Genomic DNA, 19741 nt, shown 5'->3' with positions numbered 1-19741 from the left:
TAAAAGACCCCCCCCCCCCGGAAAAAAAAAAATCCACACAGTGATGGATGTCTGGCACAAACTGGATAAAGCAATAGTGTGTACAAAAACTACACAAATTTAAGAGCAAACTAAACACTGCGAAATACAAAGACAGGACACCACAGGCATTGCTCCCCTTCCCGTAAGATACAACTAGATAAATAAATACAAATCCATGCATGTATGTGGAAAGCTATACTTCCCGATATCCTTTAACCTGTAAACTGCAACATACATCATGATGTGAAGGCTTTATTTCACTCCCATATGTCTTGAAATGAAGTTTGACATCACAGGGTGAACAAGTCCACACACTAGACCTACCCATCCACACATCCCTCAATTCTCCACAAATATCATGGAAGGAGCATGTCAGTCACCTCTGCACAACTTTTTATGGTGTAAAGATGTAAGATAACTTACACAAAAATTATTCCTATGAAAAGGAAGGGAACAGTGGACAATTCAAACAGCAGTGGTGTGGAACAAAATGTGGAAAAGTATAAAAAAGAATGTAATAGAAAAGTTCCCATGAATGACCACTGCTCACCACCTGCTACTTCCTAGTGATAAAATGCACAATTTTGCTACACCACCATGCCTGAACTAAGGCAGATGATTAACTGATGTTTGGTTTTCCCATAATTTTCCATGCAAACTTTCATTTTATAACAATACAACTTTCTTTTGAGATTTTGTCTCTGAAAAATTCCACACCTCAGGTATGATCAATGAAACCCTATTGCACAGATATTGAGTTAATCAGTCTTATATTTTCAAGATTTTACTATAATCTCTTACTGATCTTCCATCACATACTAACAGGTGACAGTCCTTGCTTTTCACTCTTTTCATGGTCTTTGCATCATCTGCAAAGAGGTTAGCATGGTTTGTTGTACCTTTCATCATGTCATTAACATAGATGACTGATTCAATTTAATGTTGCAAACTACCTCTATTAGGAGGCTAGGGTGGTGCCCCTTGTAGAGGACTTTGTAGTGTGGGATTTAATTAACCATGCCCTTGATCCAACTCTCTGTCACCTGGATTCAATCCGCCATCACGTCTACTTCCATTGCAAGTAGCAACATTCTAACCTCTGTACGAGTCCACTGGCCAATGCTTTCTATCCTGACATCTTATCCTTTACTACAGCCTTCTTGCAATTGCTCATCAAACCTCACTTTTTTTCCTTCCTTTCTTTTCAATATTCTAATGTGAAAACTTTTTTGTTCTTTCCTCATATGGTTTACCTGACTTGTCATCTTGTATGGTTTTGGATCATCTTGGTTGCTATCTGTTATATTGTCTCTTGTTTTTGCTTATGTCTTTCTGTAGGTGTGGTGACCATGCCACTGCTACATATTAAGGCCTTAAATCAATCAATTTTTTTTTTTTTTTTCCCTTTTTTTTCCCTTTTTTTCATATCCTCATCTATATACTAAAAAAAAAAAAAAATCCTCAGCAACTTGTGTCTTTCCTGTTATTAACTCGTATCAACTTTCTGGCAACAGATCATCCCTGTTTATGATCTCAAAATCCTTTTTCTTCTTCACCTTTGCTATTAATTCATCTGCCATTGGTTTTTCAGTCCCAAGCTTTACATTTTTTTGTATTGAATTTCACCTTCCACTCCTGGCTCAATTCTTAAACCTTATCTAGGTCTTCCTGTAGCAGTTAACATCCCTCTTCAGAATCTTAGCATCATTTGAATAAGTTTCTGTGGCTATCTATTCCATTCATCATATTGATATACACTAAGAACTGGTGCCAATACCAAAATAGTTACTCCTCCCTAGTCCTACTTTTCACCTTTCACAACTGTTCTAATAAATCTATTACTTAGTCTTTTGACCATTAGAGTGTACTCTAAATTTTTTTATGGTAATCTCTCTTACTCTCAAAGTATCATACATACCAAAAGGTTTTTTCCCTTTTACAGGAAGAAGTCAAGTCAAAGCATATACCTACACTTCACCCATCCAAAAATCCATATGTTGTCCCTCCCATCTTAGCTTCTTAAGGGAGACTTACAGGCTGGTATCATTGACCCACACAGTAGGGAAATTGTCTAAAAGGATTGTGGAAGATCAGCGAGTTAAATATCTTGAAGAAATACATTTTGACAATCGATCAGTTTACCTTTAGATCTGGAAGGTGCTATGTCAAACCTATTAAGTATTTACATGAAAGTGATGGTTTGGGCATATTTTTATAATGAAAGATTAGCAAAAGAGGTGTGGAAAGCAGAGGTGGAGGGAGTGAACTTGAGAGAACAACTGAGGACAAGATGAATGGATGGAAGAGGCTTTGAGCAGGTGGGGTGAATGGAAAATGGTTATGTATGGGGGATATTTTGACACAGCCCAAAGGGATTTCTCCACATCATCTCTATTTTCTGCATGAGGGGACAAGGGGGGAGGGTTGCCGTGTAAGTGAAGTGGCCCTGCTGTGAATGTACTGTGCCTTGCTGCATTGCTTCTGGCCTGGGAAGTGAGCAGGAGACAGGAATGAATCTTCATCCATGAGGACCTAAGATGAGAGGGAAACAATGGGAGTGGAATGGGTGGGAATAGGTGTGTGCTTTGTCTGGCTACCTCCCATATGAGGGGAAGAAGCCCTTGGTATATAGATAGTCTTGAGAGTGATTGATGTCAAGCAAGAAAGGGGTTGGTGGACTATGTGTACTTTGATTTAGACGCCTTTGATGACCTTACAGTTTACTTCTGTGGAAACTGAAGCACATTGGAGGACTAAGAGGAAAAGTATTTGAATGGATTAAAATTTTTCTTGATGAGCAGGTACAGGAGGACAGTAATAAAGGATAACATGTGAGGGAAGCATTGACTAGTGGAGTACCTCAAGGTTTGGTGCTAGCACCTATAATGTTTTTTATCTATGAAAAATACAAGCTATGTTAACTGTTTTGCAGATGATGCAAAGATCATGAGAAGAGTGAAAGATAAGGATTGTCACCTGTTGCAAAAAAGATCTAAACATTATAATCACTGAAGCACCAAGAATGCAAAATAAATTTCAGTTCTAAAAATTGCAAATTTTTGGAAATAGGAATTAAATCAGTTGTTTTATGAAGTGGAAAACATGTGGACGACACTGCACTCGTGGCAGGATCAGAGGAGGGATTGAGGAAGTTAGTGGCAGAGTTTGGGAAAGTGTGAAAGAAGGAAGTTGAAGATAAATGTGAGTAAAAGTAAGGTGATGAGATGTACAAGGGGTGAAAGTGGCAGCAGACTGGAAGTGAGTATTAAGGGAGAGAGACTGGAGGAAGTGGATAATTTCATATAGTTGGGTGCAAACGTGGCAGGAAAGGGAGAAGTGCATGTGGAGGTAGAATGTAGATTGAGAGAAGCGAGTAAATGCCTTGGTGGATTAAAAAGTGTAATGAGAAATAGACATTTGGGAATGGATGCTAAGAGGAGGTTATATGAAGGAGTGATTGTGCCGACAGCACTGTATGGGGCAGAAACATGGAACATAAGAGAGGAAGAGAGGAGTTTGAATGTGTTTGAGATGAGGTGAGAAGTATGATAAGGGTTACTAGGCTAGATAGAATGAGAAATGAGGAGGTGAGGAGGAGAACGGGGATGGAAAGGGAGCTGGGAGATAGGGTGGATGAAAGAGTATTGGGATGGTTTGGACACATGGAAAGAATGAGTGAAGAAAGACTTGTAAAAGAGGTGTGGAAGGCAGCTGTAGGAGTGAACATGAGGGGGTGACCTAGGATGAGATGGATGGATGGGATAAAAGGGGCTTTGGGGAAGAGGGGAATATCTGTTGAGGAAGGACGAGAGAGAGCAGAAGACAGGGGTGAATGGAGAATGGTTGTGTATGGATGATGTTGTGATCCATGAGGTGGAATGGGTGGAGGGTGGGGGGGAGAGGGAGTATGTGTGAGAAAAATTTGACGCAGCCCGAAGGGATTTCTCCCCGTCCTCTCCTTTTCTACATGAGGGGACAGAGAGGGGGGTTGCTGATTTGATGAAGTGGCCTTGCTGTGGATGTGCTGTGTCTTGCAACACTGCTTCTGACCCAGGGCAGTGGACAAGATGTAGGGATGACCTGTCATCCAGGAGGTGCCAAGATAAGAGGGAGGAAAGGGGTGGAATGTGATAGGGATAGAATGGATGGGAGTGGTTTTTATGCCTTTGTTTTTTGGTTACTTCCCTTGTAAGGGGGAAAAAAGCCTTTGGTATATGTATGTATGAAAACATGCAGCCCCATAGAGGTTGGCAACAGTCCTCGGAACCTCCTACAGATCTCTGGGAAGAAAAATTGAAAAATTGTCTGCATTATATCAGTGTGGGACTGATTTTATGTCACCGTCTCCAAGTTGCAGCAAGAGAAGAGCAGTCACCAGTAGCTCTCCATATGTGAAAAAGTGCAAGAAGTATAGCTTAAGTCAAGACAGTGAGTGTCAGCCCCTGAAGGCTGCACCTCCTGCTGGAGGTGAGGGGAGATTGACAAGTTTTGAAAATGGGCAGCTTTGCTGTCGATCTTGTAGGACCACTACATGTAGGTACCCATCATTGGTCCCTTTGAATCCAACACAAAGGGAGAAGTGGAGATCTGTGTGCATTGATAAAAAACTGCTTGTCATTTGATAAGCACATCAGCAAGAATGTTGAAGAGATGATATAGCACCTCATAAATCCCTAATCTATCCAAAACTGGATATGCATTAGTGGTATGGTCCCATACAGAGTGAAAGATGTAATCAAGATCGAGAGAATACAAAAGGCAGCAACCAAATTGCTCCCAACCTTGCAGATAAGTCACACAAGGAGAGAGATTGGTATTAGACATGCCAATCTCTTGAAGAAGACCTGTGGCCTCCAGGAAACTGGCAAGCCTATGGTAGGAACCATAAGTCACTTAGAGAAGAGATATTGTGTTTTTCTTTGGGGATTGTTAGCATGGGGAATAGTATGAAATGTTATGTGTCTTCTCTATTGTGGCTGCATCTGGAGCAGTTTGAATCTGTAGCTGGGCTTATTCTCTGTTGGTACTGTCTTAATGATGGATGGTGTCCTGTACACAGGCATGCTAGTGTAGTTCATGTATGGTTTGGGAGGGTTTTCTTTGAGGGACTTATGGGGTTGTTGTTGGAGTATTGAGTTTGGTCTTGCTTGAAGGGCTTGTTTAGTTATCTGGGTGTGAATTATGTTTCTATTTGGAGGGTTTGGGTGGTAGGTTTTGGTTTATACTGTGGTGCTTTCTTCTTCTTGTTCTCCTCCTTCTCCCATCCTGTTGACAGTGCTTGAAATGCAGTGTGAAGGGTGCATGTTATTTAGGGTTCTGGTATAGAATTTTGTTCCTGTTATTTACATTCAGATCCGCCAATTTTTATGGATCAAAGAGAAAGAGTTGGCTTCATAATAATGTCCAGGTCATTAAAAGGGTGGACTGCATTGACAGAAGATCTTTTGATTAGGGATATGAGGGCTTCACAAGGTCATGAGAATAAATATGAAGAAAAACAACAAAATTTCTAATGTGCATGAAGAAATAGTTTTCCTTACAAATGCTCAAACTCTTGGAATAGCCTAGAAAATATAGCCCAAGCTGAAACTATAAATGAATTTAAATATAGGTATAATAATTGGAGTAAAGGGATACAACCTAAATTGGAATCATACATGAATGTTAGCAAAGATGGTATGTGGGATGAGGATGATAGGAGGGAGCAGAGGCAGAGGCAGCAATTGGTGGGATGAAGAGATGAAGGCTGTAGTACAAGAAAAGAAGCAAGTTTTATGAGGTTTGGTTGTAAAGTAGAACTAGGGAAGTATATGAGAGATGAGAAAGAAGTAAAATGCAAGGTGAGGGAGGCAAAGAGGAGAGGTGATGTGAAGTGGGATAGGTGTTTGGAGAATAAAGAAAAAAAATAGAAAAGAAGTGAAAAGTGTGTGTGGTAGGGGCAAGTCAGAGAAGAAAAAGATAAAGGGTGCACACCAATGCTATTGGAAGTGAAGTTGGTAATGAAAATGTGAGAGTATTCATGGATTTGTTAAATGTGGAGGGGGTTAAGGAAGGTTTGAATGTGACAGTGGGAAATGCTAGTAAAATTATAACACTATAGGTGAGATTCAGAGTATTTAAAGTGATGAAAATTGGCAAGGCACCTGGATTAGATAGGTGTCACATAGAGTGGCTCACAAAGGGAGGAGCAGTTTTGGATTGGCTAGTGAGATTGATTAATGTATGCCTAAGAGAGGGAAGTGTGCCATTGGACTGGATAAGTGCATGTATAGTTCCACTATACAGAAGAAAAGATACTACCTTTTAGGAAATTACATAAATTTCAAGAGGGTCCATGTGAATCATGTTTATTCCAATTTCCACATTAATATTTTGTGACATTCCTTATCAAAAGCTTTCTCTAATCTAAATACAGATCCATCTAGTCTTCTTTTGAAGCACATCAGCTACTTGAATAAAAACAGATTTAACACACAGGTTCTTCCTTTTCTTAAACAATTGGTTATCTCCAAATACAATGTCTTTCACAATTATTTCATACAGTTTGGCTGTCATGCTGGCCAGTGACATTAATCTTTAGGACAAGGGATCCTCCCTGTTTCCTCCATTATGAATTTGGATGCTTCTTTTCCAGTGTTGGGACACTTCAGTCATCTAATGAACATGCAGTCAGTTCATGGTTCTTATCTGCTAATTGATCTTTGGTTTCTGTGTGTTTCCTGCACTTCTATTTTTATATTGTATAACACTTCATTTGTTCCTTTTCCTTTCCTTGGTCACTACAAAGTGTAAACCTTTACTAATTTTTTTTTTTTTTTTTTTTTTTTTTTTTTTTTTTTTTTTTAATATTTCAGCTTACTTTCATGCTTCATCATATATTATCTCATCTATTTTTAGTTTGGAGATTCTTTCACTGTGTCTTGGTTTGCCATTAGTACATTTATAGAATGATTTAGATTCATCTTCATAGTTATCAATGACACCTTTCTAAAAAGTTTCTTTCTTATAATTGTTGTGTATTCATACCCAGGGCAGTGGACAAGGTGCAGGGATGACCCGTCATCCAGGAGGTGCTAAGATAAGAGGGAGGGTGGAGGGATGTGGAGTACATTCAGGGATGGAATGGGTGGGAATGATTTTATGCCTTTTCCTTTTTGGCTACCTCCCTTGTAAGGGGGAAAAAGCCTTGGTATATGTATGTATGTATTCATATCTGGTTCATTTAAAAATATTTCATCATAGCAGTCCGTTTTTTTCTCTCCACCTTTCCCATGTCTTTTCTTCTTTGCCTCACACCTGATAAAACTCCTTTGTTTGATATTTTCATACACTCATTCTTGGCATATAGTTCCCACACTGGAATTGTTACGTTTCAGAAAGATTTCTCATTTCTACTCGTTTTCACTTGTCTCTTAGAAATTCCATTCCATGGCTTCAAATTTCTTCATTCCCATACAGTTTGCTTTGGTAAGGATGTATGACTTGTTTAGTAGTGTATGCAATTGATAGCTGTTGATAAGTCTATAAGAAAGAAACACCATGTGAGGACAGAGCATGTATTATTCCATTTCACTTGTTAAAGCTTTATCAAGTACATAGTTGTGGCACACAGATCTCTGAGAGTATGTTCCCTGGGGGGAATAGCGGAAGGTCACTGGTGTCTAGGGAAGGTTAAGGATAGGGAATAATTGTCCATGTGCAGGAAGAGATGTATAAGAAATAAGGAGAGGAGCATTTGTTCATAGTTAATGGACAAAATCATGAGTGAGGAAATTAGGTGAGGAAGACAAATAGGGATAGCTTTTCAAGATTTTGTTTACAGTTGGAAGCAAAGAAGTCAAGTGGGGTGAAATGTTAAACATGCCTCTATTTTCTTTGATCACATTGGATCCCTGGATGTTGGAGTGGCTTCAGCTACCATAAACACTAGATGTTCACATCACACCAAACATAAACATTCTTATACACAGCCTAGCCTTACAGCATTTCTTCTGTAGGCTGTGTAGGCAAGCCTGGAGCCACAAATTTCCAGCAAGAAACAGAGGCTACAGGGTAAGAGTAAAATAAATCTTCTTTAGCTCTTTATATGCTCGGAATACTCAGTGTTTTGTCATAGTGTTCCGTATTCTTAAAGATTATTAGAATACAGGGTTATTAGATTTGAAGTGTTTCTTCCAACACGTTGATGCACTGTTTCATATTTCAGACCCCCTTCTTGGGTCGCCAGTGAGTCCTGGAAGAGGGCAAACTCCGTCACCTGCAGGAGGTGCAATAATTAAGCAACCAATCTCCCCACAACAACATCCAGTGTATCATACTGGTCGGGTGTTCACTGGAAATGTTCCAGTCCAGGGTCCCAGTCTTGGAGCACCTGGTCCATACTATCCCCAAGGCGTTCCCAGAGTCCCATCTCCGCATCAGCAGCAGCCACTTCAGCAGTATCCCATTGTAATGGCTCCCCACATGTCATCCCAGTACCCCCAGGCTCCTGCTGGTGAGTTGGTAGACTGTCTCAACTTTGGAGTAGCTGTTACACACTACACCAATTTGTGATTTCATTAGTGCATGACAAAATAGTGAAATGGGAGTTTTTGAAATGAGTGTCCATGATAACTACTGAACTGGCTCTTTATGTATGGAGGTGGAGGACCTTATCAGGGCAGCAGTGCAGGTCCCCAGGGTCCTGCCATCTCCCAGCTCCTGGACTTGGATTCCCAAAAGTGCATTGAACACCACAGCATAGAATTGGACATAAATCAACTCGATTCTGGTGAGCTTCAATCGTTTCTGCCCAGTGAGAGCGATTTCAATACATCCATCGTGGATGCACACCTCTCAGAGAATCTTTCATCAAATTTGAACATAATTGACACCCCGCCCACCAATAAACTGGACCTGAAAATCAACGGAGGTACTGGTGGTGTGGCTTACATTCACAACATCCCTCCTCATGTGGACACCAAGGTGGGCTCTGTTCCTGTAAGCACAGACAGCTTGAACAAGCTCACCAGTGAATTACAATTTTTGAACCAGCACTGAATACATAAACTTGTTTCTTTACTACTGTGTAAATAGGCACGACTTAACAAGTTTTTAGTGCAAATATATGAAAGCCTAAAAAAAAAAGACAGGTTTTGATTTAGTTGTAAAGGTATGAAAGGTTGCATCCGATTTTATCTTTTGATGGCAAGCCATAGGTGTAAGTAATGGTGACAAGAATTGAAACTGTATTTTAGTTAGCATTCAGGTGTTGGAAGGTGATGACAGGAAAATGAGGATGGTGTCTAAATGGACTCTTCCACATTCTACACTCCAAAGACATTTGCCCTAGATGGTAGTTATTTTATTTTATTTTTATTTTTTTATTTTTTTATTATTATTGTTTTTTTGTGAAAGAGTTTTAGATTATATTAAAGTGTCTTCATGGAAATCCTTATGCTTACCCAGCTAAGCATTTAGGTTTATTAATTGCCATGGATCTTACTAGGAACTTTAATGAAATATGTGCATTCACATTGGCATCAGAAATACTTAATGAACAGAGTATATATTGTATGGTATATTTTACCAAATTTAGTACTAACTGCATCAGTGAGAATTCACCCAGTTGCCTGTGTGGTGCTTTGCATCAAAAGCTTGTCCACTTTTATGTGGACGGAAGTAGCTTCAGCAGTGTAGATCACGTGTAGTTTATTTCTAGTGCAATCCCCTCAGAATGCAGGTCATTATGATTATTATTACATTGAAATAATTGGTTGTACCTGCAGATTCACTCATGTCCAAATATTCATTGTATTTGACACAAGCTTTGGACCTGATAGTTAGGTAAGTGTAAAATGTGTGTGATAGCATTTCCTAAAACTTTGTTGGGAACATTTGTGTTGGGTAAGCCCCTTCATTGAGCATAGGAAATTGTCAATAATTTTCTTAACTTCAATTTTTCACAATTTTTTTCTTCACCTTTCTTCTCTTCCCCCATACCTTTCTTTCTTCTGATTGACTGTTTCAAGTTCATTTAATATTCTAAAGTGTGTTGCCAAGTGCTAATTAGTGGTGCAGTGTCTGCTTGTGCATTGGAAACGAGGATAGCCAGATTAATTATTTGTCACAAATTTCAGATTTTAGTTGTTGATCCAGAGAAATGTATTTATAAGAATTTTAAAGATGTTGCACAAGTTTAGCAGATATTGCATAGTTTTATACAGTTATGTATTTCAAAATATAGATAACAAGATATTTTTGTAAATGGTTTTCCTTCTGAATTTTCTTACTCAAGTAGTTTCAGACTTGCTCATAGGCAAGTGATTTTTATACATATATATATATATATTACAGGAGAGCTCTCTAAAGTATAGAAAGTTATAAGATAAGAGCTGAAATTATGTAAATATTTTGTCTCACAGTCAATACTGAGCATTGTGCAAGTCTGATTTTTTTCCTCTCTCCTCTCTTTTTTCCTTTGTTTTCTTTTCTTTTCTTCTGTATCCAAATTGATTGTTGCAATTCACTAATGCCTTGCACTGCTATCATGTATTAATAATGACTTTGTATGAGAATGAAATATGTCAAGCTTTATCTAGTAGGAAAATCATTATTATGGAATTATGACTATGTAAAAAGTATGGTAACTAGTTATGAATATACTAGTATTTCCCTTTTTAAAAAATGAGAACTAAGCTGTACTTTTATTTAAACCTTTGGGTTTTCAATAAATGTGGCACAATGAGAAAAATATACAAAAAGTCTGCTGACCACCCACCCAAAAGGCCATAGATAAAGCACAGAACAGAATATTGTCACCTGAGCATAATACAATATTCCTAAGAACAACTCCAAAATTAGCTAAAAGCTGAAGATCAATCCATTGACCTTGGTCTCTCTTGCAGAAGAGTTGCAGCCTTCGGGTAACTGGCAACATCCTCTGGACAGGACCATAAATCACTCAGAGAGGATGCATTATGTTCTTGTTTAGGGATTGTTAGTGTGGGGCAGAGTAGAATGAAGTGTCCTGTGTCCTCTTGTGTGGTGGTTGCATCTGGGGCAGTTTGAATCTGTACCCAGGCCTATTCAGTGTTGGTATTGTTTTTAATGCTGCCTGAGTGTAAGCATGCCACTGTGTGGTGTTTTTATATATATATGTATATGGTTAAAGAAAATGGAGAAAAGTGGGAGGTGAGCCAGCTGTTGTTTGCAGACGACACTGCGCTTGTGGCAGGATCGGAGGAGGGATTGAGGAAGTTGGTGACAGAGTTTGGGAGAGTGTGAGAGAGAGAGCTGAAGATAAATGTGGGTAAGGGTGAGGTGATGAGATGTACAAGGGGTGAAAGGGGCAGCAGACTGGAAGTGAGCATAAAGGGAGAGCGACTGGAGGAAGTGGATAATATTAGATACTTGGGTGCAAATGTGGCAGGAAAAGGTGGAGTGGAGGAGGTAGAATGTAGATTGAGAGAAGCGAGTGAATGCCTTGGTGGATTAAAAAGTGTAATGAGGAATAGACATTTGGGAATGGATGCTAAGAGGAGACTGTATGAAGGAGTAATTGTGCCAACAGCACTGTATGGAGCAGAAACATGGAACATAAGAGAGGAAGAGAAGGAGTTTGAATGTGTTTGAGATGAGGTGTCTGAGAAGTATGATGGGGGTTACTAGGCTAGATAGAGTGAGAAATGAGGAGGTGGAAAGGGAGTTGGGAGATACATACATATACCAAGGATTTTTCCCCCTTACAAGGGTGTTAGCCAAAAAGGGAAAGGCATAAAATAATTTCCACCCATTCCATCCCTGAATACACTCCCCTCCACCCTCCCTCTTTTCTGAGCACCTCCTGCTTGACGGGTCATCCCTGCACCTTGTCCGCTGCCCTGGGTCAGAAGCAGTGTTGCAAGACACAGCACATCCACAGCAAGGCTGCTTCATTAAATCGGCAACCCCCCCTCTCCATCCCCCCATTGCATAAAAGGAGAGGACGGGGAGAAATCCCTTTGGGCTGCATCAAATTTTGCTCACACAAACTATCTCCCAAAAATAGAGTTGGGAGATAGAGTTGATGAAAGAGTATTAGGATGGTTTGGCTACATGGAAAGAATGAGTGATGAAAGTCTAGTAAAAGAGGTATGGAATGCAGATGTGGAGGGAGTGAACATGAGGGGACGTCCTAGGATGAGATGGATGGATGGGGTGAAGGGAGCTTTGGGGAAGAGGGGAATGTCTGTCTGTTGAGGAAGGACGGGAGAGGACAGAAGACGGGTGAATGGAGAATGGTTGTATATGGATGATGATGTGATGCATGAGGTGGGATGGGGGGCGAGGTAGTATGTGTGAGCAAAATTTGATGCAGCCCGTCCTCTCCTTTTATGCATGGGGGGACGGAGAGGGGGGGTCACCGATTTAATGAAGCGGCCTTGCTGTGACTTGCGACACTGCCTCTGACCCAGGGCAGTGGACAAGGTGAAGGGATGACCCGTCATCCAGGAGGTGCTAAGATAAGGTGGAGGGGAGTGGAGTGTATTTAGGGATGGAATGGGTGGGAATGATTTTGTGCCTTTTTCTTTTTGGCTACCTCCCTTGAAAGGGGGAAAAGGCCTTGGTATATGTATGTATGTATACAGTACTACCTCTCATTAACGGACGTTAATTAGCTGTGTTTGCGGTGTTTTCGCTGTGTTTTCGGTGCTTTTGGTGCTGTTGTTTAGTGCTGTGCAATCCCTATGCCACCCAAAAACCACTCCAAATCAACGGATTATTCACATCAACGGACACCGTTACCCCCTTTTAGTCCCTTAATGAGAGGCAGTGCTGTATATATATATATATATACACACAAAAGGCTTTTTCCCCCTTCACAAGGGGGTTAGGGCATTGTTACATATGCCGAAGGTTGAGGGGATGGCAGTTCAAATCCTGCCATCAGGGAAGTTGAACCAAGGGCATAGTTCATTAAATTCCATGCTACAAAGCCCTCCGTGAGGGGCACCGCCCTAGCCTTCTGATAGGGGGTTAGTTTGTGATGTTAAACCATATCATCATTATCATCACAAGGGAGGTAGCCAAAAAAAAAAAAAAAAAAAGTCATAAAAACCACTCCCACCCATTCCATCCCCACATACTCCCCTCCCATACACCCCCTTCCCTCCCTCTTATCTTGGTGGCTCCTGGATGATGGGCCATCCCTGCAACTCGCCCACTGCCCTGGGTCAGAAACAGTGTCACAAGACACAGCACATCCATAGCAAGGCTGCTTCATTAAATCAGCAACCCCCCCCCCCCCCACTCTGTCCACTCATGCAGAAATGGAGAAGACAGGGAGAAATCCCTTCAGACTGTATCAATTTATTTTTCACACATAGTCCTTCACCCCCCACCCATTCCCCCTCATGCATCACAGCATCATCCATACACAACCATTTTCCATTCACCCCGATCTTCTGTCTTCCGTCCTTCCTCAACAGACGTTCCCCTTTTTCCCAATGTCCCATTTACCCAATCCATCCATCTTATCCTTGGTTGCCCCTCATGTTCACTCCTTCCACCTCTACCTTCCACACCTCTTTTACCAATCCTTCTTCACTCATTCTTTCCATGTGTCTAAACCATCCCAATATTCTTTCATCAACCCTATCTCCCAACTCCCTTTCCACCCCCGTTCTCCTCCTTACCTCCTTGTTTCTCACTCTATCCAGCCTAGTAACCCTTATCATACTTCTCTGGCACCTCATCTCAAATACATTCTAACTCCTCTCTTATGTTCCATGTTTCTGCCCCATACAGTGCTGTCAGCACAATCACTCCTTCCTACAATCTCCTCTTAGCATCCATTCCCAAATGTCTATTTCTCATTACACTTTTCAATCCTCCAAGCCATTTACTCGCTTTATTCAATCTACATTCTACCTCCACCTCTACTCCTCCCTTTCCTGCCATATTCACACCCAGGTATCTAAAACTATCCACTTTCTCCACTCTCCCTTAATACTTCCAGTCTGCTGCCACTTTCTCCCCTTGTACATCTCATCACCTTACTTTCATCCACATTTATCTTCAACTTCCTTCTTTCGCACACCTTCCCAAACTCTCACACTAACTTCTTCAATCCCTCCTCTGATCCTACCACAAGTGCACATGTTGTCAACAAACAACAACTGGCTTATCTCCCACTTTTCTCCATTTTCTTTAACCATCTCCAATCTCCGACCTATTACCCTTGTGATTACCTCATGCACCACCCCATTCATGTATAAATTGAACAGCCAAGCTGACATAATGCATCCCTGGCAAAGTCCCATCTTTACCTCAAACCACTCTCCATTTCTGATTCTAACACAGGCTCTTATACTCTCAAAAATTCTTGACTGCACTTCACAGCTTTGCTTTTTATAATGGGTGGCAAACTCAACCAGCATCTTGTATACTATTTTTCTTTATTACAACCAGAAATCTAAAATTAGATATATTTAATGTTTTTTACTTTCAGAACTGAAAGGATTCAATTAAGAAAAAATTATAAAGACAATAAATTAACAAATGATCATATAACCTGATATAAATATATAAATAAGAGATGAATACATGAATAAAGCAATAAAATTAGAAGCAAATAAAATTAAATAGAATAAAAATAAAAGATAAAAATAATAGCAATAACAAACCCACAATAAATTAGTGATAAAAGATAACTGATAATGCATTTATAAAGATAGCAGAACATTTTAAGCATAAACACAGTCAGGCAAAGCAGAGTCACAGCCTTTACCACAGCAAGACCTATGACATCACAACAATACCATGCTTAACCGCAGTTAGCCACACTGTAATACCTCCCACAGTGCCTTCCTATCTACCTGTTGTAAGCCTTTTCCAAATCCATAAAGGCCCAAATAACATCCTTACCTTTTCCTAAAGCTTTTTCACACATCTGTCTTTCCACAAAAATCTGATACACGTAATCTCTACCTGTCCTAAACCCACACTATTTCTCACCAATTACTCCCTCTTTTCCCACTTGAGTCATAAAAGGTGACAAAAATGGGATGGGAATAGGATGAGGGATCCTTCTCCCTCTAGCCCCAAAACAGATATTCCTAAAAAAAAGCAAAGTATCAAACGTGAAGCCTAGAATTTTTTATATTCTTCCAGTGGAAGGATATAACCATTTAATTGTACTATTGGGTTGTTTTTTTTTATTCATGGTTGGGTGCAAATGTGGCAGGAAAAGGCAGAGTGGAGGTGGAGGTAGAATGTAGATTGAGAGAACCGAGTAAATGCCTTGGATTAAAAAATGTAATGAGAAATAGACATTTGGGAATGGATGCTAAGAGGAGACTGTATGAAGGAGTGATTGTGCCAACAGCACTGTATGGGGCAGAAACATGGAACATAAGAGAGAAGGAGTTTGAATGTGTTTGAGATGAGGTGTCTGAGAAGTATGATGGGGGTTACTAGGCTGGATAGTGAGAAATGAGGAGGAGAACAGGGGTGGAAAGGGAGTTGGGAGATAGGGTTGATGAAAGAGTATTAGGATGGTTTGGACACATGGAAAGAATAAGTGAAGAAAGACTAGTAAAAGAGGTATGGAAGGCAGATGTGGAGGGAGTGAACATGAGGGAACATCCTAGGATGAGGTGGATGGATGGGGTGAAGGGAGCTTTGGGGAATAGGGGAATGTCTGTTGAGGAAGGATGGGAGAGGACAGAAGACGGGTGAATGGAGAATGGTTGTATATGGATGATGTGATGCATGAGGTGGAATGAGGGGTGAGGTAGTATGTGTGAGCAAATTTGATGCAGCCCGAAGGGATTTTCTCCCCATCTTCTCCTTTTATGTATGGGGGGATGGAGAGGGGGGGTCGCCGATTTAATGAAGCGGCCTTGCTGTGGATATGCTGTATCTTGTGACACTGCTTCTGATCCCAGGGCAGTGGACAAGGTGCAGGGATGACCCATCATCCGGGAGGTGCTAAGATGAGAGGGAGGGTGGAGGGGTGTGGATTGTATTCAGGGATGGAATGGCTGGGAATGATTTTATGCCTTTTCCTTTTTGGCTACCTCCCTTGTAAGGGGGAAAAGGCCTTGGTATATGTATGTATGTCTGATGTAAATCATGTCACTGTTGATTTTTGGGATGAAGCTTCCATTCTGTAATTTTTGAGCCATTGTTCCAATCTGTTCAATTAGGCTTGGGTGTTCTTTACTGCAATTATGTATTTACTTTGTTGGTTTATTATCATCAGGTCATCTGACCATGAGAGAACTCTGGTATTTGCTTCTAGCTCTGGAGCTTGGAGGTCAATCATGAAGAAATTGAACTAATGGTGAAAGTATTTCATCTGAAGGACTCCTTTGTATAATCTTTATTGTTCCTGAGATTTTGGTTGTTTTGGGTTACAATGAAGAACAAAAGATGTAGTGAAGCTAAGGAAAAAAGAGACAAAGCTTGGAAAAAGTGGAAAAGAGATAAGAAACAAAGCAAATAGCAAAGCACATCAAACTAAGAAACGAATATGTAAAAATACGCAGAGATGAAAAGAGGAATTATGAAAAAAAGATATTAGACAAATGTAAGGAAGAACCCAAACTATTTTACAAATATGTAAATGGAAAACTGAAAAACAAACAAGAAATAGAAAACTGCGCCAAGATAAAAAGGAATATACAACCACTTCAGATCAGTATTCACAATAGAAAACTCACCTAACAGTGTAGATAGAGAGTTATCCCCAGCAATGAAAGAAATAAATGTAACACAAAAAGAAATCAATGATCAAATTAAAACCCTTGATGTCAGAAAATCACATGGCCCAGACGGAATTGCAAACTGGATACTGAAGAAATGTATGGAGGAATTAACTGACAAAATATGTAATATAATTAAATCCTCACTTAAAGAAGGAAAAGTAACATTGGACTGGAAAAAGGCAAACATTGTACCAATTTATAAGGGAGGTGATAAGATCCCTCTAACTACACACCGGTCTCAGTAACAAGCACAATAGCAAAAATTTGTGAAAGAGTTGTCAAAAACAGATGGGTTAAATACCTGGAAGAAAAATCTATGCTGAACCCAAATCAATTTGGATTCAGACAAGGAAGATCATGTACAACTAATATGATCTGCTTTTACTCAAGATTAGTAGACATAATACAAGAAAGAGATGGTTGGGCGGACTGTGCATTTCTGGACCTGCAAAAGGCATTCGATAAGGTACCTCATAGGAAACTAATAAATAAGATAGAGTCAAAGAGTGGCATCAGAGGAAAATTATTGGAATGGATGAAAGACTTCCTGGTTGGGAGGAAAATGAGAGTTGTAATTAGAGAAAAATTCTCCAACTGGGAAGAAGTAAAAAGCGGTGTCCCGCAAGGATCGGTACTGGCCCCGATCATGTTCGCCGTATACATTAACGACATGAATGAAGGCATGGAGTGCTATATGAATTTTTTTGCAGATGATGCAAAATTACTTAAGAAGGTAAAAACGGAAGAGGACTGCAACTCATTGCAACAAGATCGGGACACGATAGGGAATTGGACTCAAAAGTGAGAAGTGAAATTTAATATAAAGAAATGCAGTATAATGGAATTTGGAAAGAGTAAAAACAGAATATCAAAAGATTACAGAATTGGAGAAGAAAAAAGAAAATAAGCAAACTCTGAAAAAGATCTTGGAGTGATGATTGGAAAGGACATGAAACCTGATAAGCATATAAATAAAATATTTGGAGAAACCTACAATTTATTGAGTTCAATCAAAGTGGCATTTACTTATATGGATGAAGAAATGATAAAGAAAATACTAACTACACTAATAAGACCAAAACTTGAGTACGCAGCATCACTTTGGACACCCAGTACCAAAAAGAATATTAAGAAACGAGAAAGGTTACAAAGAGCGACAACCAAACTAGCACCGACTCTCGCCGAACTAACATATGAGCAAAGACTATCCAAACTGAACCTACCAACTCTGGAGCAAAGAAGAGAAAGAGGAGATTTGCTGACTATCTACAGAATAATGAAAGGAATGGAAGTTTTAGACAGGAACAACCTGTTAGTGTGGGACAACAGTAAAACGAGAGGACATGGAAAAAAAACCTGAAAAAAGATAGTTATAGAAAAAACTTGAAAAGGAACAGTTTCCCACACAGAGCGATTAATACATGGAACAAATTAGACAACAAAACAGTATGTGCAAACACTATACAAGATTTTAAGATAAAACTTGATGCGGAGAGATACTAAGACAGGTCACCACGAGCATAGCTCCCCTCCCGTATATTACAACTAGGTAAATATATATATCAAGCAAAACTACAGAAACCCCTCCTAACACTAACACACACACACAACAGTTGAAGTGACAATGAAATTTGGAATTCCAGGAAAACTTCAAATTTTATGGATCTCAACGACGTGGGAGTACCTTTGTTGTATTAGTAGAGAAGGGGAAAGCTCATGGTGTAGTGGGAAGGTGAAGAGAAAGGGAGGGATTACTTAGGAAAAAGAAAGGAAATGAGGAAGGGGACAAACGGGCCCCGGAAGTCAGAAGGAATGTCAACAAGAGATGCGCAGACGATAGAGGTGAAGTCGAAGACATTAGTAAAAAGTAAAAATTGGAGATATAGATAAGAGCAGTGCAATGAAAGATGAAGATAATTATTTCCATGGATTTAATGAGGGAGGAGATGACCTCCCCTAATTAGCAAGTCTAGAGGAAAAACTAGAGAAAATGAACAAAGAGTGGGAGGTAAGGTTCATTCAACTTACACGGATTACACAAAGTTGATGAATTGAAGAACTAAAGAAGGAGAACCAAAACCTAAATAAAGAAATAGAAGAATTAAAAAGACAGTTAAAAGAAGTAAAAGATGAGAATGAGGAATTAAAGAATAATAAAAAGTCCATAGCAAAAGAGGTACAGGGTTGGAGAAAAGTCCAAGAGAACAACAAAATTGAATTTACAAGAATAGTAAACCAACAGATGAAAGAACAAACTAAGGACACAGATATTAAAGTGATGAGGGAGAAGGAGAATATAGTGAGAGACTTAGCAGATAAAAAGAAATGTATAATTACATTAGGGATGGAGAAGCATAATCCAAATAGGACTACAAGAGTAAAAGAGAAGGAAAAAGTAAACAAAATATTAGTAGTTCAAGAGGATGAACAAGAAACAGGGAAAGAAATTGAAGAAATATATAAACTAGGGAAATACAATACAGATAAGACCAGACCACTTAAGGTTAAATTCAGATCACAAATGACAGCAGAGAATGTCTTAGCAAAAACAGGGAAACTAGCAAAAAGTGATCAGTATAAACAGGTATGGATAAAAAGAGAGATGAATAAAGAGGATGAGAAAACAAAAAGACTAGAAGCTAAGAAAAAAAACAAGAACAGAACAGAGACAAAGAGAAATTCTATTGGAGAGTAATAGATATGAAAGTGAAGAAATGGTTCATAGCAGAGAAAAACAGAAAGGAAAAAGAAAACAATGGAAGTAGCAGAAAATTAAAAGTGTCCCACACAAATATAGATGGCTTAACAGGCTTGAATGAACTGAATGATTACCTGAAGGAAAAATAATTGTAGAGACAATATTGAAAGGTCCACTACCACCCAACAGTGTAGGACATGGTGCATATAATTATTGGATTAGAAACAGAGAGGTAAAACAAGGGGGTAGAGTTATATTTCTGACTAAGAAGGATATAAATGTGAGGAATGTC

At 39.6% G+C, this 19741-nt stretch overlaps 1 protein-coding gene across 3 annotated transcripts in view; it reads left to right on the top strand.

Moving 5' to 3' along the window:
• LOC143020671 (embryonic polarity protein dorsal-like) overlaps positions 1-10697 on the top strand; it is a 75431-nt gene extending 64734 nt beyond the window's left edge. Inside the window, exons 12-14 of one of the 3 annotated variants that reach the window (XR_012965914.1) lie at positions 8019-8073; positions 8228-8515; positions 8663-8890. Coding sequence is in view for 2 of the 3 variants with exons in the window: in XM_076177291.1 (XP_076033406.1) it covers positions 8228-8515; positions 8663-9060 (686 nt within the window). In the remaining variant the exon portion in view is untranslated. Of the gene's footprint in view, positions 1-8018; positions 8074-8227; positions 8562-8662 lie in introns of those variants that run through there. The other 2 variants (XM_076177291.1, XM_076177306.1) reach the window with 2 other exon arrangements.
• Positions 10698-19741: the final 9044 nt, after the last annotated feature.

This window comes from Oratosquilla oratoria, chromosome 3 (assembly GCF_046742065.1).
Source record: "Oratosquilla oratoria isolate Oo_2021 chromosome 3, ASM4674206v1, whole genome shotgun sequence".
Lineage (NCBI taxonomy): Eukaryota > Metazoa > Arthropoda > Malacostraca > Stomatopoda > Squillidae > Oratosquilla > Oratosquilla oratoria.
This window is presented reverse-complemented; position numbering and strand designations above follow the sequence as displayed.